This window comes from Seriola aureovittata, chromosome 1 (genome assembly GCF_021018895.1).
Source record: "Seriola aureovittata isolate HTS-2021-v1 ecotype China chromosome 1, ASM2101889v1, whole genome shotgun sequence".
Classification (NCBI taxonomy): domain Eukaryota; kingdom Metazoa; phylum Chordata; class Actinopteri; order Carangiformes; family Carangidae; genus Seriola; species Seriola aureovittata.
Window position 1 is genome coordinate 26,226,408 of NC_079364.1, and position 25,768 is coordinate 26,252,175.

The 25,768-nt window shown below is 41.9% G+C and overlaps 3 protein-coding genes across 4 annotated transcripts; 1 reads left to right on the forward strand and 2 right to left on the reverse strand.

Moving 5' to 3' along the window:
* Positions 1-301: 301 nt before the first annotated feature.
* On the forward strand, positions 302-6,276 carry larp6a (La ribonucleoprotein 6, translational regulator a). The gene is made up of 3 exons (XM_056382416.1): positions 302-1,260; positions 3,093-3,291; positions 4,235-6,276. The coding sequence occupies exons 1-3, from the start codon at positions 482-484 to the stop codon at positions 5,330-5,332; spliced, it is 2,076 nt and encodes a 691-aa protein (XP_056238391.1). The 5' UTR covers positions 302-481; the 3' UTR covers positions 5,333-6,276.
* Positions 6,277-9,929: 3,653 nt separating this feature from the next.
* Positions 9,930-13,896, reverse strand: tm2d3 (TM2 domain containing 3). Its single transcript, XM_056382740.1, has 6 exons — positions 13,738-13,896; positions 13,004-13,105; positions 12,267-12,427; positions 11,798-11,972; positions 11,310-11,385; positions 9,930-11,197 (listed from the first exon to the last, which is right to left on the reverse strand). Exons 1-6 carry the CDS (start codon positions 13,841-13,843, stop codon positions 11,032-11,034), a joined length of 786 nt encoding a protein of 261 aa, XP_056238715.1. The 5' UTR covers positions 13,844-13,896; the 3' UTR covers positions 9,930-11,031.
* Positions 13,897-14,610: 714 nt separating this feature from the next.
* tars3 (threonyl-tRNA synthetase 3) lies at positions 14,611-25,768 on the reverse strand. Of its 2 annotated transcripts, none has more exons than XM_056375243.1 (19): positions 25,434-25,768; positions 25,053-25,139; positions 24,739-24,923; positions 24,326-24,449; positions 24,044-24,168; positions 23,591-23,708; positions 23,147-23,211; positions 22,963-23,041; positions 22,701-22,847; positions 21,044-21,142; positions 18,866-19,032; positions 18,547-18,709; positions 18,214-18,351; positions 17,638-17,715; positions 17,443-17,543; positions 16,818-16,922; positions 16,498-16,570; positions 16,248-16,362; positions 14,611-14,970 (listed from the first exon to the last, which is right to left on the reverse strand). In XM_056375243.1, exons 1-19 carry the CDS (start codon positions 25,752-25,754, stop codon positions 14,822-14,824), a joined length of 2,439 nt encoding a protein of 812 aa, XP_056231218.1. In that variant the 5' UTR covers positions 25,755-25,768; the 3' UTR covers positions 14,611-14,821. The 2 variants fall into 2 exon arrangements, with proteins under 2 accessions (XP_056231218.1, XP_056231217.1); XM_056375242.1 differs by having other exon boundaries at positions 24,739-24,926.

A 25,768-nucleotide genomic window follows, 5' to 3' on the forward strand; every position in this document is an offset into this window, starting at 1 on the left:
ATTGAAAAAATGATTTAGACCACCTTTTGGGAACACTAAATTTACAGACAATATAACTTGTGATATGACAAAAAAAAAGTTTGAGGAACTCATGGACTCATGACCTCAGTAATTTCAAAATCCTGGGCCAATAGTTGTGAACCAAATCTGAGAATAAATATCTTACTGCCTAATCTGAAGCTCTAGTAAAGCAGGCTACTAATGGTTTGCAAAGCCTGGCTCGCCTTCCATGACACCGACTACTAATTCATGTGTTTCCTCCTTCTTTCAGGCACATGCACCCCCCCTCCCCCTCCCCCGCTTGCCACCAGATCTGAAAGCCAATTATCCAATTAGCGGCGTTAGAGAAGGGGTCGTCCTTGCTACGTCAATTTCCCACTTAGCGAGGAACACGTGAATTAGTTTCTCTACTTAGACACATGTAAACGGGCCATTCGTGTCCTCACAGAAACACTGTGTGTGAAAAAAGAGAAACAGAACTATGCACGCTTTGGTGAACGCCTTCATGCGCTGCCTCTCCTTCCTCTTGCCTCCCTCTTGGCTTTGTGTCAGCTTTTGCTTGTGGGTTGGGAATGAGTGCGAAGAGACGCTGCCGCGGCCCAATCCCAGAGCTCGTTTCAAAGGCAGAAAGCCTCCTACATATGAGGAAGTAGCAGCAGTAGCAGCAGCAGCAGCAGCAGTAGAAGCACAAGGAGGCTCCACTCCGTCGGTCTCACCAGGTCCAGGCTGCGTCTCGCTGGCTGCTACAAGCCCCGCTGCTCCTCAGGGCCCTCCACCGGGTCGGATCTGGATCGGGGGTCTCTGGCGAGCCGTGGAGCGCGTCTTCGGAGCCCCCTGGGTCCTTCTCCGCCATCACTGGTGCCCGAAGCAGCGTCGAGCAGCTTTACGCACCCCGTATCCTGTCTGTGCCTTCGAGTCGAGCAAGATTAAGACCATCCAGGGAGGCGCTGCTGCTGCTGCTACAACCGAGGAGAGGAAGGGAGCGGGTGGAAGCACCTTGACTTATTCGAGGAACATGAGCGGTTCTGTGGGGATCCCCAGTCCGAGCCCACCGGTGTGCGCCTCAGATGCGTCAGCGGAGCAGGGCATCGGTGAGGTAATCACTGTGGATCAGCACTCGCAGGAGATGGGGACGGTGACGATAACAGTGGCCATTCAAGCGGCGGAGGACGAGGAACCCGAGGAAGTGTCATCAAACATTATTGACTTCCTCGGCGGCAGCTGCAGTGAGGACGAAATCGGAAGATATGACAAATCAAGGTTTGACTTACTTGAAGTTGATTGTCTTAATTAACCGCCAGTGGTGTTTTAGTAACAACAAGGTTAGTAAACTACAGACTAAATTCAAGTCATTTACACTGCTTACACAAAAACCGTTTTCTTTTTTTATAATTTTGTCAAATTTTATTGAATAAATGAGAAGTGAAACCTCTTCCCAAAATAGCAGGGTACAGTGGGTTTGAAAAAGCCTTTCCTCTTCATGTCAAGGTTACTGTAGCCCTGCCAGTCTATTTCTGCAGCGGATTTCATACTGTATTGGCTCGTAACTTCAGCTGGTGAGCTGCCAGCACAGGAGCAGCGGCGTGGGTACAGTGGCATTGTTTAGTTTCGCTGAAAGAATGCCACTTGTATAGAAAGAGGAGCCACTGTACAAACACAAGTTTAATCCAGGCAGGTGTAGTTTAACACTCTGACAACAAAAGACAGTAAACAACAGCACAGTGTGAGAGGAGGACAAAAGATGCTCACAAGGGGGAGGTGTAAATCCTCCACACACACACAGGCTACTTGAGGGATCTCATTATTATCTCCTGGGTGGGATGGCAGGGAAGTGTCTAACCACCTGTAGGCAGCATCAGTGCTGTAAAACCATTCACCTGGGACAGAGATAAAGGATGGCACCTTCACTTTAATCTAATTCCCCTGCGTCATGGCCTGCTATTTTTATCCTCTGGCCTATAAGTTCCCTACTCAGACTACGTGTGCAAAGAGTGAGTCAGTGATAGGAAGGCCAGAGGAGAAAATAGATGGCACTCTCTCCCATACCAAAGCTTTGAGTTTGCTTGCAGGTCACACCTTTTTTCCCGGTTCTCTGGCACAGAGGGCTTCTGCAGCACCTGTGCACGTTTTTCGCACAAGGATTTATTTTAAGATCATTAACCATTATTGATAAAGAGGAAATGGCAGATTGTCAGCTGTCTACTGTTTCACTGAATATTCCTGCAGCATTCCTCCTGAGACTTTACAGTGCACCAGTTAATAGTGGCTTGAAGGTGAACTTCATCACAGCCAATTTTCCAGTATCTTTAAATCTCTTGTGTGCTTTCTTTTAATTCTCATATTTAAACGTGGTGATGACGACAGTGATGGCATTCTCCTCTAAATGCTGGTGGTTGTCTGTATCTGAAGTCCTGGGGAAGCTGTGGCCCGTGCCAGCTGTGCGGTCAGCCGGCTGGAAAGCAGTTGAATGAGGGTGTGCTATAGGGAGGAGGCTGGAGGAAGTGATGAGTCATCCACAAATTTCATTCAGACCCTCACTCTAATCTGCAGGGCTACCTGACTGCGCTGCTTCACAGCTCCCGCCAGGTGTCTGACTGAAAAAAGCTGTGCCTTAAAACCCCTCAGCAATGCAGTGTTGGTACCATATTTTTTATGTTTTTGTAAATGGTGTGAAGGTGATGTGGTAAGCCACCATATTCTGTGTGGGAGAGAGAGCCTGTGACTCTGCGCCCTTCAGATGTAGAGGTCTTGGCAGTCTCAGGACTGGTGGGACACTGTGGTTCGAGGTCTGGCACTGAGGCTTGGTGACTATGGCTGGAGTCAGTTTGTCAACTGCTGCAGGGAAAATCTGGAAGAATGGAAGCAAACAGTCCGTCCATTTCACTCCAGCATATTTCAGAGACAAATGGCAGGATGAGGATGTGCTCCTGCCAACAACTTGTTGTAAGCCTCTGGCTTATTGTATTAATGAAAGTGAAATGTGTAACAGTTGTAATGTTGGCAGTTTGGGATGTGAAACATTCTGCTGTTTAACTGGTGCATTACAGCAGAGTGTATGCTGACCATGATGCATGTTGTCTTCCCACACGCAGCGGGGCCGGGACCAGTGGAGGAGAGCTGGAGGAGGAGAGCTGGCAGCCCCCAGATCCAGAGCTCATTCAGAAGCTGGTGGCTCAGATCGAACACTACCTGTCCGATGAGAACCTGGAGCACGATGCCTTCCTGCTCAAACATGTCAGACGTAACAAACTGGGGTTTGTCAGCGTCAAGTTGCTCACCTCATTCAAAAAGGTAACCATGGCTGCAAAATTATAGTCTGGGAACACAAAATCATATTAATAATATTAATTATTATAAAATATTGAATCCCCTGTCTGGATAATAAGGGTAGAAAATTGCGCCCAAAGGCTTCGATATTATGAACTTAAGTATAGTGCACACGCACTAGGTGCTAAATTGTCACCTCGTGGCACATTATGTGCTTTTTATGAGCCAATAGTAATATTAGTCAGCTGTGTATAGTGTCCAACCACAACCAGTATACACAATATTTCTGAACACTGACCAAAATGTACACATGACATTGAAGCAAGGCTGAGGAATAAGCAGTTTTAAAATGTGACCCTGGATAAAGCTCCAAGCTCTTTGCCTTTTGTTCCCTATGACGTAGAGGCTCGTGAGAACTAAAAATCATGGATTGGCTGTCTCCAGTGTCAACATGACTAGTTGTTGTGGATGCAGTGATATTTTCATATTCTCAACAGCTGGTGCTACTTTAGCCTCATGCAACCACATTTGTCGGGTTGTGTGTTTTTTTTGTTTTTTTTTTATCTGTTTATGCAACAACGGATCTGAGTACACATGGACACATTTTTGATATAAGCAAGGATTCAAATGTTAGCCTGGCAACACTGAGGTGATGCATTTTAAACAGGAGAAATTATACAGTGATGACTTGAGTAATGCAGGATGTTTTGGGTCTGTTGAATGGGTATAATGCCATCAGGTCAGTTATTGAGGTATGAGCACTGCTGATTGATCATGCTGACAGACATACACATTTATTGTGTAGCCTTTTTTTTTTTTTTTTTTTTTTTTTTTTAAATTGAGGTTTTAAAAATCTCAAAAGGAGAAGCTAACACAAAGATCAAATGTGCGACCTATTGGTTATGAGATGGCACTTCTTAACCGCTTAGTATCTCACACATGTAACACCAGTATCGTCTCTTCGCAGGTGAAACACTTGACTCGAGACTGGAGAACTACTGCTTATGCTCTGAGACACTCAAAGATACTTGAGCTGAACGATGAGGGGCGTAAGGTGCGGCGTAAATCGGCAGTACCGGTCTTTGCCAGCGAGTCACTGCCGAGCCGCATGCTGCTGTTAAGTGATTTGCAGAGGTGGCCGGAGCTGGCTGCTCTCACCAAGGATAATGGAGGGAGCGCGGGAGGAGCTACTCAGCAGGAGCAGCTGATGAAGCTGTTGCTGAAAGCTTTCGGAACATACGGCGCCATCGCCTCCGTCAGAGTCCTGAAGCCTGGGAAGGATCTGCCGGCTGACCTGAAGAGACTGAGCGGCCGCTACACTCAACTAGGCACTGAGGAATGTGCCATCGTGGAGTTTGAGGAGGTGGAGGCTGCTGTTAAAGCCAATGAAGCTGTGGGGAGCGAGGATGGAGGGGCCAGTTTGCTAGGGTTGAAAGTGGTCCTGATTGGCACCAAGCCGCCCAAGAAGAAGGTACCCAAAGAACGACCACGCGAAGAGGGAGGGATGCGCAAGAGTCGCTCGCTCAACAGCAGAGTACGAGAGCTTCAGTACCACGGGGAGGACTCGGCCTGCAGCTCCTCCGAGACTGAGAGCAACCCTACATCCCCTAGGCTGGCCAGAAAGTCCCAATCCTGCAACAAGCTCAGCCCCACCACTGCAGGCATCAGCTTCCAGAACAATCACCTGAGTCCTGGTATGTCCCCACGCAACAGCCCTTGGTCCAGCCCCCGAGGCAGCCCCTGTCCTCAGCGCAAATCTCCTCATTCCCACAAGTCTCCCTTAGCCAGTGAGGGCAGACTGAGCCCTGAGCCTGGGCGCCGCTGGGCAGACTACTCCTCAGACAGTAGCCTCACCCCTTCAGGGAGTCCATGGGTTCAGCGGCGTAAGCAGGTGGCATCTCAGGAGAGCAGTCCGGTCGGGAGCCCGATGCTGGGTAGAAAGATCCAAAATGCCGACGGCCTACCGCCAGGCGTAATGAGGCTGCCCAGGGGTCCCGATGGAACCCGCGGCTTTCACTGTGTCACTGTTGGTGAGAGGGGAAAGACTGCTGCTACTCAGACTTGATCTGCGGAGCGTCTTTTTGCATTCTATGATTGATCGATTCCTTATCCCCCTAGAACCAAAATGATATTGGAATTTTGAGCTGTCCTTGGCCGCGTCGCTCAGCCCCCACCCCATATTTGAGACTGTGTAGATAAATTTTTGTTGAGTGCATCAGTTTTCAGTCTTTGTTATATTTTTATACGACATTTTGAGTTACCATGGTAACATTAGTGATTTACTAATGGAAATTTGAGTGAATGTAAATTGATATTGAGTTGAGAGAAAACTTTACATACACCATGTCACCTCCATTGCTGTCTGAACTTGTTCTACATGGGTCGGAGAAGGAACTCCACCTATATATATTTTTTTGTTTGTTTGTTTTGTTTTGTTTCCTTGTTTTTGTTTTTTTAATTGAAAAGTGTCCTCTGTCTTGTGTGTAAAAGCTCACATTTGTCTGTGGATGGTGTATACATGTGTAAGTGGTGTAAGTTACATAGGCACATGGACCTGATAGAGATATCACCATCTGCCTTTCTGTATTTGTCTACTGTGAGTTCCATTTTTACATGTTATTTAAACTGAGGCCATAATCACTCCACTGCCATAAAGGTTGGACAGTTAAATGTGGACATGTTGATTTAGTTTTTTTGTTTTTTTAGTTTTTATTTAGCCTTTTTAATTTCAGTATTTTCAGTACGCTTTGACACTTAGTTGGGAAGGGTGTCTTCTAGCCCTGTAAATGTTAATTTCTTCAGCAGGTAGATGCTTTATTTATTTTTTTAGCTTTTATTTTATTTTTCTTTCTGGGCATAAATGTTTCCATCAGTCTAAGCTCACATTGAGGTTTGAGGGATGTTCAGGTCAGGCAGAATAGATGCTCTTATGTTCTTGCCTTTTACATCTGAGCTTGGGAATTTGTACAGTGCAATTCCTATTGTACAAATAAATCACTAAAATTGCAATTGGCTTGACTTCTTTTTTTTTTGTTTGTGACACACTTTGAGGTAGTCATGATGGTCTGAAACAACCGTGGTCCAGTTCTTATTTTTATTCCAATATGTAAGCAAGATTAAGTGAGATACTGTTACCGTGCCAAGACTGTGGAAATGATTTCAGACTTGGAAAGCAGAATTGGCACACTGGTGTGTTTTTTAAAATGGACTGCACAGATGGGAGGATAAGAGTTGATGGATTAAAAGCGATATCAACCCTGTATGAGGGTTGTAAATGTATAAAATGGTAGAAAAGACCAGTTGCATAAGTAATTTATTCAAGTTGCTTGTGTTTGTATGTGTAATGCCAAAAATGAATTATTTCTCATGGTTTCATTTGACCATGTTCGGTGTAATTATGCTTTTTTTTTTTTTTTTTTTTCAGTCAGGAAAACATTAAAAAAATATCTTGAAATGATCCAGATTGACCTCAAATGTATAACACCCAACATAACTGGTTGCATAAGTAGCCTACACATCACTTCAAGTCAAAATGCAACACCTTTTGATGGCAATCACAGCCTCGTCAACGGACATCCCCATTCATCCCTTTTCCGAGCTCTGTCAAGTTGCATAGAGACTGCGAGTGAGCAGCAGTTGTCGAGTCTCACCACAGATTTTTGATTGGACTGAGGTTTGGATTCTGAATTGGCCACTGGACCGTACTATTGTTGTTTTGAAGACATTCCTCTGGCGGTGTCTTGCTTCTAAAAATAAATCATCTCCTGCAGTTCTCTTGTAGACCGCAGCAAGTTTTCCTTGAAGGTTGGTCTGTATGTATTTTTGCTGCATTTCAGGTTAACATGTCCTGTCACAAGCCTTCCAGGGCCTGCTGCAGAAAAGCATCCCCACAGCATGATGCTGCCCTCACCAGACATGCTGCTGGGGGATAGTGTGTTTCTGCTCGAGTGCAGTGTTTGAGTCACCTCAAAACATTGAGCTTAGTAGGATGGACAAAAAGCTCACTTTTGGAAGGCTGTCTTAGTTTTTGTGTCAGTGTCAGTGCCTTCCGGTAAGCACTTACACAGATGTGAGTCAGCTACAGCAGTCACACAGTTGTTACACACAGTGTGTCGATCTCAGCTGTGCAAACCTGGGGCTCCTTTAGTGTCCATAGGCCTCTTGGTGGCTGGTCACATTTAGTTTTTTTGGGGCAACCTGTGAGGGACATTCACTCATGCAAATTTTCTAGTATCTTCCATAGCTTGGTGCTTTTCAATAACCTTGCTGCAAAATTGCCTGGAGTGTTCTTTTATCAATAAAATGACAATCAGCTGCAGAATATCCCACATACAGCTGCATGTGTCTTGTTAATCACATGCTTGTTAGAAACAACTGGCAACAGCAATGATGATTTATGTCATAGCAAATGGGGTGGACACTTATGCAATCAATTATTTTTTGTTTTATATTTGTTTATAATTTAGATCGTATTGATCCTATAAATGACCCTCTGTTGATTGGTGTCAAAACAAATGAATTGCAACACTGAGAAGAAAATGTGAAAAAGTCCAGCAAAACCAAAAAGTCCAACGGCCTTGAACACTTTTTATAGGCACTGTAATTTGTGTCGTGTCCTCAGGTGGTATCAAATGCTTCTTAGCAACCGTCCAAGTGTGAGAGGAAGGAACACACAGTTGGATGCTCACAGAGTTGTTAGACTTTTAAATTCATGTGGTTGCAGCATTCTGTTTTGTTAGAGATGCTGTCTCCTGTAGGAGTGAGCATAATGAAAGGACACAATCTGTCGGGCAGTGTTGGACACAGAGGTTCAGAGCTGATGCTCCAAAATTTAGAGCTGCAAAGGGACTAAGTGGGATTGCGTAATAGTGGGATGAATAAACTTTTGTTCTCTTTGCATGATTAGCAATTCAAAACCAGGAAGTCGTGATACTGTGTGTTTTTGACAGACAGTATTTTGGTTCACTTCCCAACAGTATGAATAATGAGTATTTTGGATAAGTATTACAAATTTGAACTATTATTCTCATAAAATGAAGTTCTGTGTAATTATCATTAGTCATAGCAAATGAGAATATGATAAAGAGAGATGATTGCGAAACCAAATAAAACTGGCTATTATTTGTAATTGGCGACGCCCACTGATATAGGAATAAAAACTTATTTAGTGCAGTAACTAAGCTATTAACTCCAGACTTGATTTTTACCAGACATAATTCATAAGATGTGTTGATCAGACAATGTGTTAAAGAGTAAGGCTTTTTAGCTTTATTTCTGCTCAGTATTGTAGAATTTAGTTTAGTTTAGTCAGCTTTTTGTTCTACTAAATTACACAACCATCAAATTATTTATCATAGACAGTAAACGTAAATGCTTTTATCACAGGATCATTTACACATTTCTCTCAGTGTATATACACATATACTGTAAACACACCCATTCTGTAGCATGTGTTTTAATGTTATACCTACAGACAAGTAATACACAGAAAGACAACAATGATAGTGAACCACTCCATGCCTACACATAACCACACAGTATGAGTCAGACAAAGTGAGGTCATGCTGAGACAGTGGGTGGCAACAATCATAGGGGGTAAACTGTGAATGCAGGCTCGCAAAGCCATTTAAAGTGCAGGTTTCCAAAAGGTGAGAAGAATCACTTGTCTTCCTGCAGAATATGCTGTATGTAAGCATTTCAAGTCTTCTACTCAACTCTGACTATACTGTATGACAAGCACTTGCATCAGTCTGTGGGAGGGAGCTGTAGTGGCTGTGAGAGGGAGCTGTAGTGGCTGTGAGAGGGGCGGTGTCAAATTTGAGGAACTAGAATTAGGGTGGAGTGAATTTACAACAGCATCAGAAAAGCAGCCAATTGGAAAAGTCGACACAAAAGTGAAGAACTTATTTGAAAGGAAATTATTTTTTTCTCTCCCTGTCCTTTTTCTTTTTACCCTCACATTATGTAACGCGGCAAGCATGAATCGTGGAATTAAATGAAAGTGTTGTAAAAACTCGGCATAACTGATTTACTGAAATAACTATGTAGCTGTGAAACTGATAAGAATGTTTAACTGCCGTCTGCTATAGTCTGATGCCTCGCTCAAAGGCACTACAACAGCCCTAGTTTAGGAAGGCAGTGTTCCTCAGCCGCTACCTCACCCTTCTGACCTCCTTCTGTCACACGCCTGGGGGTAACATAGGCTTCTGGCAGCACTCACTGTGTTTAATGTGAGAAAAAGCACAGACATCTGTGAAAATGACCTCAGCATTCCTGTCAGAGGCTGCAGGGAGAACAGAGTTCAAGCAGAACGTCATAGCTCATGGCCCCTTGAAACAAAGCATCTATATTGACATGTTGCTGACCTCTTTTCAAGGTATTGATAAAGTATCAGACAGAAAACATGAGCAGGGTTTTGTTCAACTATGGACTAACTATGGAAACAGCAGTCATAACAGCATTTAGCCTCTTTAACCAACAGCTCGTTTACACATTATGCCTTCAAAATCCACAGGTCTTAAAACCTGACCAAAGTGTGCACTGGAGCAGTGTGGCCCCATTAAACTCTACCACAAACCACAGAGTAACATTTCATAACAGTTCTCCGCGGTTCTCATAGATTTAATGGAAATCTGTGCTGAGAGTGAAATTAAATAAACGCACATATTTCACAATTTTATTTACATAACTTAAAAAATGTCATTTACAGTGTTCCAACAAATTAAAATGACCTGACACTGAACACACGAACAAATTTACATGAAGTGAGAGGTGAACCAATTCGTGCCACACGGTCACAAGCAAAGATCTTACAGTGTTAGTACACAGAGAATACTTCTTTACAATGTGACGAATAATCATGAGTGTGTGGAAAAAAAACAGTCGAATGCAGCGGCTATCTCCAAAATCTCCAAAACTGGAAACCACAAGTGACTGCAGTTTGCAAGTGCAACACATCTGAAGTGTTTCAGTATTTATTATGTACAAACATAACGGTCTTCAATATTGTCATCTGTGCATTTCCCAAAATGAGACTACATGTTGCAGTAGATGATGACGGTAATTATAGTACTTCAGAAAGACCAGGGTGTCATTTATGTAGCCCATGGGGGGCATAAAGTTGTAGTTTGCACTGCTGACTCAGTTTAGGAGAAACATGCAAAAATAACCGTCAGAATCATCCACAGGAGCAACTATCTCTTGTCAATGAAAACACCTGAAAATATTCCCTTCTGCATATTCACGCTTTCTTTCAGGACATAAATATTACATTTTAGTCTATTGTGTCTGGTGTCACCATAACAAGCTCTGTAGCCATGGTTACCATTTCAACCCCCCATTCATGCATTTACCTTGCAATAAGGGAGGAGCAACGCACGGCTCCAAGGTGACAGGATCTCTGTGAAAGCGCAGCTACACAGGACACCAGATCTATCTATATACCAGCATGACAGAGGCAAACCACCAGTTAAGTGAAACCATCCAGATAGACATATTCACTGGCTTGTCATTCCCCTGTACAGCTCCATCTGCAGAATCTCAACAGGAGATAAGTGCAGAATGATTGGGATTGAACTGATGGTTGTGTGGGTAGAGTCGTTGGTGTGATGAGGAAAACACTTCCTGCCTGTTAGCAGATGGGATGAGGACGTGTTGCACAGCAAGCTCGGGCAGGCAAACGTGCTAAGAACACAGCATCTCAGATCTGCGTGAGTGAAGAGGAAGAGGGCACAAACCATCCAGCCAAGTCTCAAGAGCTTTGCTTCAGATGTAGAGCGAACCGTCAGCTGGTCCCACATATCCAACCCCGATCAGAAGAACATCGATCAAAGTCCAAATACCCAGACCTCCAAAGCTGAACAGTTTGCCCAGACCCTCTCGCCACTGGCCCAGATAAAAGCGATCTGCCCCAAAACCACCAAGTGTGATGCTATAGAAAGAGATGAAAGAATAAACAGAGATAACAAAGTCAAAACTGCTATTAAAGCACACGTTTACTCAAAATAATGATATCATCTTATCTTTAATGGTGGCAGGTTTACCTCAGTGCTAATGCTGTTGACCATTTGTATCCTCCAGTCCAGTCACAAAATAAACGTTTCAGAAAACGTCTTTTACCTAGAGAACGAACAAACATTAAGTGGGCAACGTAAGACAGCCTTGATGGACATAACATTTTCCAAAAGAAATAAGCAAAACCAAAAACACAAGAACATTTTTAAAAAGACAAATTAGCATGACTGAAGTCCTGACTCTAGAGTACATCACAACATTAAAAAAAGGTTTTACAACTACAGTATATGTACTTATATGTGTAGCAGCAAAATAAATGCTTTACTACATTCTTCTCTATATATGTTCACCATTCCCCTTTCTTTGTTCTAGGCAGAAAAAATGTGGTAATCTGTAACTGGATGAGAAAATCTCCCTTCCCCAAATAGCTGTCTGCAGGGCCTATACTACTGAGACACATTTGCTTCACTGAAAGCAATGAAACCTAACAGGCTTTACAGGAGAGCCTTTGTCATACCTAAACAATGTACATGATCTACCACGTCACAGGTGGCGTTGTAGCGTTTGCGCGGGCAGGAGACTGTCATACAGTTGGTGGAGTTTGAGCAGCGGTACTGGGATGGATCCAGCTGCCAGCAGAACTGACAGGTGATGGAGAGAGAGAAGGTGGTTTGCTGTTGTCCCGACTCTCCCTATAAATACAAAAACATCAGGTAATCATTACACAACTATTCTTTAATTAAAGCTAGTTCTAATTCTATCATTACACACTATACTTTGTGATGGGTACTTTTGTCAAGAAACATTGAGACAACTTCCAGTTTCAGAGCTGACACAAATGCTGCATGGACAACATGACCTTATGTTCCTTATTTCCTTTTTTTTTTTTTTTTTTTTTTAAATGTATAGACTTCTATGTATAAATCTTCCACCCTTACAGTACCTTTATGTAGCAAGAATCTATCACAAAATGAACTACTACTCACTATACAGTGAACCCCTTTTTTGGGTTCACAAGGGAAGGAAGCTGGTTTCCCATAGGTGCAGTTGTACTGGTAATTGCAGTGGATGCAATCAGCTGGAAGGCGATTACACAAACCCCCACTAGGACACTTGGAAGTGTGGTTCTCTTCAACTGCAGGGGACACTGCAAAAGAGCAAATACAGTATACAGAGAATAGAGTTACAGGAATTTTCCAAGTCAATCTTAGGACTTTATGTCTGGGATCACGGGGATGGGTGTGTCTGTGACTGCATTCCCCTGAATCTCTTGTCAACAAGGAAAGGCTGTGGGAGGTAAATGACTAACATTGTCCCAAACAAAAATGCCATCATAGAGTCTCTAAGTCAGGCCATTTACTCCTGATTGCTCCATTAAGGTTTCCTGCTGGCAAGCAAAAGAAAATTGTTGTTACTTTGTTGATAAGTCATTAACTCTTGAAAACATAGAGAACATAAAATCAACATTTACATTGCTGTGATAGAGGGGAGGAAAAGAAAATATCTATGTATGTCCGATTTCAAGTAGTCCAATCAATAGCAGCATGTTGTCAACCACATTGTGGTTACTTACTACTTTCAAATTTGTGTTATTATTCTCTAGATTTATGTCCTACATAATATTTTAAGTGCAGGTCCCTTTGACGTATATGATGTCATAGTGTTGTGAGCCCTGCTTACAGTCAGTTTGATTAATATTGAGTGACTTATACTGTACGTTTACCTGAGGACACAGCAGGAACCACTGGGCTGGTGATGGCAGGTCCATGCTGGGGATCTCTAGTGTAGAGCGGGTCCTGGCCAACATGAGGAGAACTCAGGTATCCTGACAAGAAACCAGACAATAAAGAAGTCATAAGATCCGAGTCCAACTTAGTCTTCCGCTATGGCCATGACACCCCCTATAAATAATACATATTGTTTTAATTGTGTAAATAAGTAATGGTCATCACTAACGTTTGCTGCATTTGCGTGTTAACTGACAGGCACGCTAATGCCCTGTTGTTGAAAGTAATTAGAAAATCTAGTAAATGTGTTAGTTATTGAATGATTATTATTTTATCTTTATTTCAATAAAACATCTGAGCTATTGCTTTACATTAACTTTACTTCTCCGGGGCGTTGACTGGCTAGTTACACCACTTGGAAATTGGCAGCGACAGTTAACTGTTGGCTTTTATTTACTCTAAATTAAGTACTATATAGCGTTAATTATCAAAAACATCCTGTTTAGCAACAACTGTAAAATCAGAGCTAGTCATTGCATCCCGTGTTTTCATTGCTAACTACTAGCAATGAAACTAGCTAAAGAGACACAAACGTCTGTGTTAGCTCGCTAGCTAACCAGTTATGCTAGCTCAGTGTGAGCAAGCTAACGTTATGGTACAACGACATAGCGTAAGTTAAATATACGGGGGGTACACTGGTATAAATCTGTGACCATTCAGATAAACATACCGTTAACACATTGTAAGACCAAGTCCATAAACAATAGGGTTATTATTCCGTAGGTTTTGAAGCACCGTCCCCGGTCCGGTCTCCATATCTGACAGATTGTGGCCATTGTTGCTACAGACCACACCGGAGCTGCATTCAGGGCATGTAGGAAAAAGCGTTTCTCAGCGATCCTCTGCTAGTCTGAAGAAAATTTTCTGGCTCTCTGATCATCAAACAAACGTCGTGAAGATGCCAGGGAAGAAGTATTCCGCTGACACTCAGCCTCAACCATTCATATACGTCCTACAGTAGGTCAAAACAGCAAGCACAGTAATATGTTCGGCCATCCAACAAACTAAATATTGTAATATAAAGAAACCCTGGGAGATCTTTGCATTGTTAACAGTTTCAATTTTATTTAAAAAAATCTTTTAAATTATGTCTTATTTGTGGTTAAATGTCTCGATATAAGATCAACTATAACTGTAAGCTCAGAAATCTGTTGGCCACACCAATGCTGTCCTTTCAAAAGCAACAGAGCACTCATGTGGAAAGAGGAAGCATCTGAGAATTAAATTTCACTGTCTGACACTGTGGTATGTTCCTAATCTGCATTACATGCTGTATGAGGACGAGGCCCTGCATTGCCCAACGGGTAAAGACAATCACTACCCCTGTTGAAGGTTGTATTTCCATTATTGCCTACTATAAATGTATGCATCTGACTGAAATCTACTGGCTAAAAGCATCTGCTCAGTTTCACGTTATTGTTTTGAAATGAATGCATCAAGCACCAGGATTAATTTCTGGAAGGCTGCATGCTTTTTCTCATGACATCTAATTCTTGTGAAAACAATCACTTCTGTTGTGAAAATAAATGACAGAACAAAACACTCACATTCAGTAGACATTTTATTTCTAGGGATCCCCATCAAGACATAGCTTTGACAAAACAGATCAGTGTCAAATTCACATAACTTTCTCTACTACACTTTCCCAGTACCACCTTCATGTGTTCCATCATTTCTCCCTTTACTGCTCACATGGCTGTAGTTCTAACAGTGAGGTATTCAAATGTGTGAGTCTGCTTTGTTCTCGGTCTTTATCAGAACTCCTCCTCTGCGTTTCGACAGCGGGATTGTTTGAGCAGGGTCAGGCGAGCCAGCACCTCCGCCACCGTCAGCTCGCCGTGGACTTTGTTGTCCCTCGTGCGCACATTGACGCTGTTAGTCATCTTCTCCTTCTCTCCGACAACTGCCAAGACACAAGAATACACAACAGCTTGACATGGGCCAAGTCACACCACACACACACACACACACACACACACACACAGCTACCCTAACACATTCCCCACTTTAAGCAGCTGAATTCAACAACTGTGGGTGGTTAGCCCATTTGCTTTATAATTATAAATGTTTATTTTTACTCAATAAGATTGTAATAATGAGTCAACTGACAACCCATCAGTTAAAGGACTAAGCCAGGTTTTCAACATTTGCAACAATCATCATAATTTGAACACCTAAGGTTAAAACTGCAGATGGCTTTTTTTTTTTTTTTTTTACGTTTTTTTGGCATTTTGTCAGTACTATTCGATGGCTGACAGTAGAGAGAGACAGGAAATTAGGGGAGGAAGAAAGAGGGTCACAACATGCAACCTGAAATCAAACAGTGGACATGATAATGGTAAATGGAGTTCTACTTATATAGGGCTTTTCTAGTCTTACTGACCACTCAAAGTGCTTTATAATACTTGCCACATTCACCCATTCACTCACACATTCAGACATCACACACTGATGGAACAGTCATCAGGGGCAAGGCAGGGTTCAGTATCAAGCCCACGGACACTTCGACACATGGACACGGGGATCAAACCACCAACCTTCTAATCAGTGTACGACCCGCTCTACCTCCTGAGCCACAGCCGCCCCCTGACCAACATTCGGTTTTGTCGTATGAACCTTACCTATTATGCCACCAGAGACCCCTCAGATGGAGTTTTAAATTATGTAAGGCTTCTAAATCAACAATAATAAAACTTTAATAAACTAAAAGCAGATATGATCACATAATGTTTCACACCATGGTAAAAAACCTGCAAGATTTGAAAAAAGGAATCTGTTTGGCGTCAGTGTAAAATAAGCATAGTATGTGGAGCAAAAGTTAAAACATCTGAAATAACTGGATGGTTTTCAAATCAAAATGGCCTAATGATTGATGCTGTTTTACTAAACCTTAAGTTTTTGTATGGTGTATTCCTTTAAATTTACAGCCACTGAAACCCTTTACAGTAAACTTATAGTAAACTTGCCTCATAGTGATTAAAAATAGACCACTTAAAGTGAGTGGATTGCCCAATCAGTACTGCAAGAAAAGTGATTTTAACAATTTTATATTAATAATACAATAATACAATTGAGTAATCAATTAGATGTACTTTTGAAGTGATTGCTGGAAACCTTAAGAGCAGCAAAAATATGCTCTCCAATCAGTCAGTGCTTACATAGGGCAGTACATTTTCTCACCAAGAATGAAGTTGTATTGGGCCAACTGTGCGTTTCGTATTTTCTTGTTTAGCAGACAGCCAGAGTCCAGGTCAGCATCTGCCATGAAACCAGCTTCTGTAAACTGTTTACACACCTGACAGGTAGAAATAACATTCATTAATGTACGTCTCATGAGCGTTGTACAATGCTGAATGCCACTGAGAACTATTATCTGCATTGTTATGATCACTCTTAAATGTGGTCAGTGTTGGGGAGGCTGAAGACACACCCTCTTAGCGTAATCTTCACAGGAGGGGTTGACAGGCACTAACATCACCTGACGTGGAGAAATCCAAAGAGGCCTGGTGGATGGACAGATGAACGAAAATGAGACGATCTTCCCACTCATTACCAACACACAACACAAAATACTGACAAAATAATGACAAAGACCACGTGAATTATCTGTTGAAACATCACTATCAGACAGATTAAAGCAGTGGGCCATATAAGCATCATGGACTATGATTAATTTAATAGGTTTTTATATTTAAAACAAAAGTTAATAAAAAAGTCCTCAAATCTTTGAGCAGGTTGAAAACACCTCACCATTTCCCTGCATAGTTCTCTGTGAGAATGGCAATCATCCTCTCCACTGAGCCCAAGATGGCACGATGGATGATGACTGGTCGGGCTTTGTCATCTCCATCCTTCCTGTAAGACATTGCATCAGAAAGATTATTCCAGATTCCTGTGAAATGTTTCCATATATACTGTATGTAAACTATGCTCATTCTTGGCCTTTCATATTTGTTATTGAGTTATTTGTCTTTAATCCAATTTCAATTTTATTTGTAAAGCACTATTTCTTACAAAATAAATTCAAATGCTTTAAAAGATCAAAAGAATTGTGCAATATTTCACCATTAACACTGCAGACCTTCTACTTGTACCTACTGGCTCTAAATCTGACTGCTGTCTGCTGTATATGATGCACATTGTTTTCCCATGCTGGGTTTACAAAATTAAGTTCCTGGTGAGATGACAGATTAACCTGTTACGTGCTCAGTGAGTTCAAATTTGAATACAACTCTTCACTTCTTAAGCGCACAACTGTGTGGAGCACAGAGCGCTAGCTGAGACGTTTTATTCAGGAGAGGATTATCATTTAATCTTTGGTGCAGTAAAGCACACGGACCCAGCAGTGTGTCAATGTTTTGATTAGGTGACTCACCCCACAAAGGTCAGGTTGAAGCGGATAGGCAGCTGGAAGTCCAGCTGAATGGTTGCACACTGGTGGTAACGTCCAATTGCATCTTTGATCTTAATGTCAATCTGCAACGGCACAGAAAGATTTACAGCACTTTCCAGGCCTCGGGGAATTAAATTGATTTTGCGTTTGGCAGGAAATATCTAGAAATGTTCTGACCTTGGGTCCATAAAAAGCACCGTCTCCAGGGTTGAGTTTCCATGGCTCCCCAAACTCATTCAGGCTGTTCTCCAATTGCTGTCAGACATGAGGCATAGGTTAACACATAATTTAAATCTAAACAATGAAAAGAAAATTACTGAAGCAGGCCAAGTCATACTGAGGTACACAACTAAGTACAGGACACACAATTCAGTCTGCACTTTGCACTGCCAAATGCACTTCAACATATACATTTTAAATATTTCAACTCATAACTGGAAACAATTCATAGTAGAAAACAAGCAATGTCTTGAATAACAACACAACACCTACAGAAATTCAAACAGACGTCACCATGACTCATAAATCTGATACTACTGTATGATTACACAGCAGGAAACTAACTCTGTCATCCACGATGCCAAGTAATTTATTTGCTAAAAACTCATGTGCAGCAAAGTCCCATTCATATTTAGAAGACAAAGTCAGATCTTTAGCTGAATAGTTTTAAAAGAAAAAAAAAAAAAAAATCAGCTGGTAACTGGAGTTCATTTTCCACCATAAATCATAACAACAATGCCTGACACAGTTTACCTTCTCAGCCTGGTTCCACACAGAAATATCACCCAGATACTTCTCTGGACGAGTGGAAAGGTGAAGCTGGAAGGAGAAGCCAAACACGCCGTAAACACAGCGGAGGAAGTCCAGACAACCTTTCATCTCTGACTCAATCTGTATAAAAAAACAAAAAAAGAAAAGATGATTCAGAATTTAGGAAATGACTCAAAATAAGCAGGTATTTCTTTTTCAAAATGTTTTTCACATGTTCAAAGACTTTAAAAAAAAAAAAAAAAAAAAAAAAAAATCAAACAAAATGCATTCCTTTTATTGTCCCAGAAAAATGTTAAAAATTCCTGATATGGTCACCTGATCCATCGTGCAGAAAATGTGAGCGTCATCCTGCTGGAAGCGCCGGACTCTGGTCAGCCCAGTTAGTGTTCCTGACAGCTCGTTTCTGTGGAGGACGCCGAAATCTGCCAGCCTCAGAGGAAGCTCCCTCCACGAGCGAGGCCTGTGGCTGAACATTAGACTGAAGGACAACCAGAGAGAAGGAAGTCAACTGAATGTGATATATAAAATACTGTATCTACTGTTAGATTTAAAGCATTTGAAAAACATTTTATATATATATATATATATATATATATATATATATATATTTCCTCTCTGAGAGCTTTAAATTTACCAGTGCCCGGGGCAGTTCATTGGTTTGAGAGCAAATATTTCATCTTCCACCGGGAAGGAGAACATGTTTTCGCTGTAATGTTGCCAGTGTCCAGATGTCTCCCACAGTTTGCTGTTATAGATGTTGGGGGAAGCTACTTCCTGAAAGCCTCTTCTCCAGTACTCATCCTAGAAAAACAACAAAACCACATAAACAAGTTAAGCACAGCAGTTGGCCTGCACAGGTACTTTGAGCTGAGCTGAATCATGACTTCTGGCACAAAACCCAAAGCTACTTCAATGGAAAGCGGAACCTGTGGGTTTTATTTATTCATTTGTTGTCCTTAAGCAAAACATATAATCTCCAGTTGAGCTGTTTAGCAGCCAACAGTAGAGGACTGGTATAAATGGAAAGAGTTCAACTGTGAATATGAAACAGGAAGGTGCTGAAAAGGACTGTGCGTGCTCAGTCAGCTTTTCCTGAATAAATATGATTTAACAGAAGAAGAGAAGAGGAGATATAAAACCTGAATGCCATGTGTTGAAGGACAACTGGCTGCATTTACTGCAACTTTGCCATTGCAGTCATTAGAAACCAGCCTCCAAAAGCTACAACTGTGAGCAGGTTACTCGACTACTACCCAGTAAGTTCTCACTGTGAAATGTCGAGAGAAAAACATAGCATGCTGTCCTCCGCCCACCCCCAAAACAGTGATAACAGACTGAAGTGATGTGATAACAGTCTTGCACCACTTCTGTGCAATGTATGTGAGGCCTTCTTGACTTTGTCCAGTGTGTTGGTGTATGCTGTGAAAACCTTTAAGATGTCAACACATCTCTGCAAATACGTCAGAGACAACTTCCTGTACAGTCACTAAACTTTGCAATGGATTCCAAATTATTCGGAAATTTAAAGTTTGCTCAATTTTGGATAAGAATCTGATCTGCTGATGACTAAGAACTTCTGCTTTACCTAATTACCAAATGTGTAAATTTGATGACCTCTCAAAACACAAGTTTGTCTTTAATCTAAAAACACTTTATGGGGGACATGTATTTGGTATTTGACTGAAAAAAGCTCTGGCCATAACTCTGACTACATGCAGCAGTCGGGACTGGGCCAAGCTTTTCTGGGGCACTGAGGAGAATTTAAACTGATTGAGCTGAACTAAACTACTCAGGTCACCGTTATACTCACATCTTTGAGCTCCTTGGTAATTGCATCTTTCACTTAATGGTTAGCAGTCTGCATGTCAATGAGGCGACAATCACTACAAGTACATTGCAAATGTAAAATATGGCCTGAGCCTGATTGACATCCCTGAAGTAGTTCTTTTTATATAGAAGCTGGTGAAAAGTTCTGTTTGTGGGATTTCTCTAAAGGCCCCATATTTTACACTTTTCCAGTGTTTTATTTAAAGCGCCAGACACCATCTCAATGTAGTTTCACATCTCCTCTCAAAGGAGCTCTAGCAACAACAGGTCAGTGAGCCTCTCTTCTGATTGGCTGACTGTTTTCTACCAAATCCTGCAAGGTTGGATGGTGGATCGAGATAGTCCTGGCTTGGGGCATTGCTGAGAGTGGTGACTGCTTTGTTGTGACATCATAAAGTTACAGAAGTCCTGACAGCTCATTTTGAGGTTCAGTTTGTGAATACAGGCTGTGTGCATTGCTCTGTGCATTGAGTGCTTTGATACTTTCGCAGTATTAATATAGAACCTAGACCTGCTTTTGTAATAAAAAAAAAAGACATGGAAATTTCACTGTATACAATATGGGATCTTCAAAATAAATTAGTGTTCGGTGACCATGACAAAACTTCCTCAATGGAGATCCCAAAATAAGTATTATATGATAACAACAAAACAGTCAATATAAATCATGATTGACAAAATTCTTAAAAGCTTATTAAAATAATTAAAAAAACAATTCAGGATCTCTACAGACAAAGCTTGCTATGTTGAAATCACAAGCAAATATTTTGTAATTTGAATAGAACATAATGATCTGCCTGTCTAGAATACTGTAGGATGCAAGACATAAAACTAAAATAGCCAATGGCAATCAAAGTCTTGACCTCAAATCAAACTCATCTTCATATCTCTTTAGCTATATTCTCTTATTTTGGCTATTCTTAAATTGATTGAAATATACTGTAAATAAATTAGGCATTGATAGGCATTAGGCCACCATTCCTACCCTGATGAACTCGGTGAGCGTGTTGTAGATGTAAGCTCCGCGCGGCAAGAAGAAACAACTTCCTGGGCTGAGATCATGGAAAAAGAACAGCTCCTGATCCTGTGAATCATACAAAGAATACATTTGAATGACTTCACATATCCCTTATTCTCTGCAGGTCAAACAAACAGCAAGAAGATGCTCTATGCACAGCAGGGAGTTATCCAATCATCACACAGTGGGCCATCCATCCAGCAACTGACTACTGAAAAAAGCTCAATGTACTGAGAGCGTGGGGAGAAAAGTAACAGGTTTGGTGTGCCCCGGTGGCTGGAGAGCAGGATCAATTGTTTCCTTTCCTTTCAGACTCTGGAGACAAATTTTATTCATTTCCCCCCTAAAAGAAACTAAAATACAATATTTCATGGGTTCAGCAGGTCCAGCGATCTATGATTTCAGTGACAACCTTGGATTGGACATAAAGGAGAAAGAGACTGACTCACAGTGCAGCAGGCAGGAACAAAAGAGGAACCTTCAGGGAGGAACACAGCGTTTCTGTCTGAAAACAACGATTAAGCCTGAGATGAAGCCATGTCTTACTTACTGGTCTCGGTCCTGGTCAAACCAGACCATGACCAAACAGGTTTCCATGGTAACTTAGGTCCGACTTACTTAAACCTCTTTCATGAAACAGAATTTACTGAATATTAGCCTGAATTACTGCAATAAGCCTGATTTCACTGGTAATCTTGCTTTATGAGAACACCTGTCTGGAGGTCATTTCTATATTTTATTTCCTCGACACACATGTCAAATGTAGTGAAGTATAACATGTCCAATCAATTTCATGAAACTGACACAGCCGGTTCTCTGCCGGTGTATCTGATTGGTTCTTTTTTTCACTTCATTGCTACTGGGTAATAAGACTGGACTGAATCTAGGAGGTTTTCAAAATGTTTTGCTTCCACGATGCACAAAATGAAAATGGTCAGATTGGGATCATACCACAGAACAACATCTTTACAACCACATGCCACTTTTGTCCCCTCCCATGCTGCTTCGGCAGCAATGTCTTGACTCTCGCATTTAATATGGAACTGTGTTGTAATCAGTGCTGATTGAGGTGCTGCCGCCTGTGCCTCCCAAGCTGGGAAACCAGCTGGGGCCCTCAGATGACTCACAGTTGTCTTGAAAGTGCAAATACAAAGAAACACAGTGCCCTCAGCTGGTGCAAAGCAGCAACAGACAATTTAGTGCAAAAAAACATGTTTTTCATGTTCAAATGTGCGACAAATAGGTGAATAGCTGAAGCTGATGGTCCATCTGAGTTTTTGGCCCTGACTGATTCTGTCTAGTGGAATAAACTAGGGAGACTGTTTTACTTTACTCAGCCCTCTCGGAAAAAAAAAGAAGTTGTTTCTGTGATGTTGCATGTATATTTACAGTTAATGTCTAGAGACTGTATTCTTGGTCCAGGTTCATTTCATGGTTTCACCACATCTATAAAACCACAAACGTAGACTCTCATGAGGAAAAACTCCTGCTAAAACCTCAAAGAGATGTGTCATTATATTATACAATTACAAGTCGAAATTTGTTTCTTACTGGGTTTCAGTCTCAGTCTTTTAGGCCTGAGCCAGCTGGGTGGGCTAGAACATGACTGCCTATAGTGACTCACTTTGCCAATTTTGCGATGGTCTCTATTCTTGGCCTCCTCCTGAAAACGTTCCCACTCCTTCAGCATCTTTGAATCCGGGAAGGAAATCCCATAGATCCTCTGTAGTGTTTCCATGTCGGAGCGACCCTCCCAGTAAGTGGAGGAGTTCTGATGACAGAGGTAGAAAAGAGATGAAAATTAACTTATACACCCGTTAGCACAAAGTGACTTTTCTAGAAATTTGAAAAATTAAATGATACACTGTGTGTATTACTCCACATACCTTGTAGATCTTCATGGCCTTGATCTTGCCTGTATGTCTGACATGGGGACCTCTGCACAGGTCAATCAAGGGCCCACATCTACCAAGGATTCATAAGTTACACCACAGTTAGCTTTAGAAAGTACCAAAAAAAATCCAAAACAAAAAACAACATAATCTGTTTTTTTACTTATAACTAACTAACCTGTAGACTGTAGTAGTGGGGGTGGTGACTTTCTCATTCAGAATGCGGCACTTGAATTTGTTGTACTGAAAAAGACCTTGGGTAAGTTATAAGTTATCCTGGGCAGAAGGAATATTCACCACAAACACAACATTGTTTGTCTTGATTTAAAGATTTCATTGTGCTTTTTGCCAAATCCCATGCATGCAAACAGCGGTAATGAGAGGTAATAAGAATCGATCAGTCTGTACATGCATCGACAGTTTATGGCTGTAGAGTGTTGTTTTCAAATCACTGAAAACAGTTGAAGAAACAGTAGCAGGAAAGTAGTTTATCACCATACAGATTTCCAGTTTAATATTAATTATTACTCTAAACTGGACAACTGATATGCCATTCTTAATTCTTCCAGACAAGGGGAGGATCCTGAGAGCTGTGAGCAGATATGAGTGCTCTCTTTCTCACCTTAAACATCTTTAGCAGTGTCTCCTTGCTGATCTCAAGCCTCTCAAAGGGCTGTTTTTCCTTCACCACAGCCTTACACAAAGTCTCCAGGTCCCCGAACTCAGTACTGGACACACCCCTGGAAACAGCAAACATGTTCCACTCATTACAAGCTCTCATGGTCGGTGCAACTCTGACAAGTATCATGACGTTTCTGTAATTACCTAATCACGTTTGACATGATGATCCTGGGTTAGAAAAATTAAAAGGTCTCTTCTTTTCTCCCGACAAAGCAAACCCATCAATAACTGATTCAAAAAGCAGTGAAATACATAACTAAGACTAGAATCTATAAACTTGTTGATGATTTTTTTTTTTAGACTAGAATTCATGTCTGATAATTATAAGCTATTCTGGAAAGATTGACATAGATAAATCTAGCAAGACATTGACAGTGGAGATACTTTTACTCACTTTTGTCCATCCAGGAACATGTCATAGTAGAAGCCATTCTCTATCGGGGGGCCATAACATAAACAACCTCCATAAAAATGCTCCATTGCCTCCCCCAGGATGTGAGCACTGGAGTGCCAATAAACCTAGAACATGAGATGAAGTTTAGTCAAGTTAAAGCAAGTTTGTTGTTGTGGACGCTGTGGCTTAGACTGAGAGTGTGAAAACTGATTTACAGATCACAGATAATGCAGTACAACAGAATACATCTCTAATGTCTTTGAGGATGTTCTATGTACTCACAGCCTGAGCATCCTCATTGTCAAAGCGCAGGATCTCAAGAGAGCAGTCCTGCTCAAGAGGTCTGTCCAGGTCCCAGAGCTCTCCATTCACCCGAGAAATCACAGCATTGTCAGCCAGGCCTTGGCTGAAAGATGAAGTGCAAGATAGTTGTCTCAGCAATTCTGTGTCCAAATTGAACAAAGTGATTTAAATCATAATGAAAAGGAAGAGTGAAAACAACATAACATTTGGTGGGAGGGGGTTGGGGTTGACATCTGGGAAACATATAAGAGTCAAGTGTGTATTTTGTGCCATACAATTAAAAGTTTTATAGGCAAATAATGAATTATATTAATCATATTGGCAGCCATTAGTTGAGGATGCAACTGTACACTGAACGTTAGAAGATCACAGCCAGCTGTTTAAGCACCAACCTTATATCAGAAGCAAGCTGGTATGGTGTGGTGACCCAAGCCTTGCCCGCCACCTTTTGTCCATCTGGCAGCTCCACAGTAATGGGCTTGCTGTGCGCAGCTTTCTTTGCCAGCAGGGCATCGCTCTCCTTCTTCAGCTCCTCATAGAGGCTGAGGCGCTGTGCAATGTATCCTGGCCAGGCCTTCTGCTACAGGGAAAAATAGGCAAAACATTTTTTTTGTTTTTTGTGAGGAACTGAAATGTGAGTTATGTCCCTGTTGGTTGAATGGGTGAGCAGGGTATCAGGATAACTTCAAGCTCCTGTAACAATCACCTCTTTCCCGCCTCCATCTCCATGTCCCTTATCCTGCTTCTTCTCCTTCTTGTTCCTGTCACCCGGTTTGGTATCCAGAGTTGCCACCTGTCAACAAACAGAGTCTTTAGGCATACAATAAGCTCTTATCACCATTGCCTTCTGAGTCACACTATGAGCCTGTTATTAATGTCACTGGACATGCTCAGTATTCAAAGTGTGCACACAGGGAAACTGAGTGGGACAGCTATTTCTGGAAATGTGGTAGTATAGTTTGTCATTTGGCTTCACTGGACAGAGGCCCGCTACTCATAATGGTGGAGCACTACTATTACTACATCATATCACAAACTGAGGCCATTTAAATTGGATAACTTGTCCTCCCTGAGTCTTTATTACTACCTTATTATCAGCTCGGTTGTTTGTCTGCTTCTCCTTGCTGGTGTTTTTCTCCGTAGCTTTGCCACACTTCGCTCCTTGCTGTTTCTTGCCCTGCGCCCCCTCCAGCTCCAGCTCCGCCTGCAGACCCCGCCGGAGGTGGAGAAGCCGGTACCTAAGCTTGTCGTTCTCAGTCCGCAGACTCTCCAGTTCCGGGGAGACGACCGTAACACCGGTGGTGTCCAGACCCCGGCTTAGTCCATCCCGAAGAGTGGAGATTTCCCGGGTGAGGACCAGAATTTGCTCCTCCTGGGCGGCCAAGCGTGCAGCCAGGCACTCCGCCATCTTTAAATGACCAT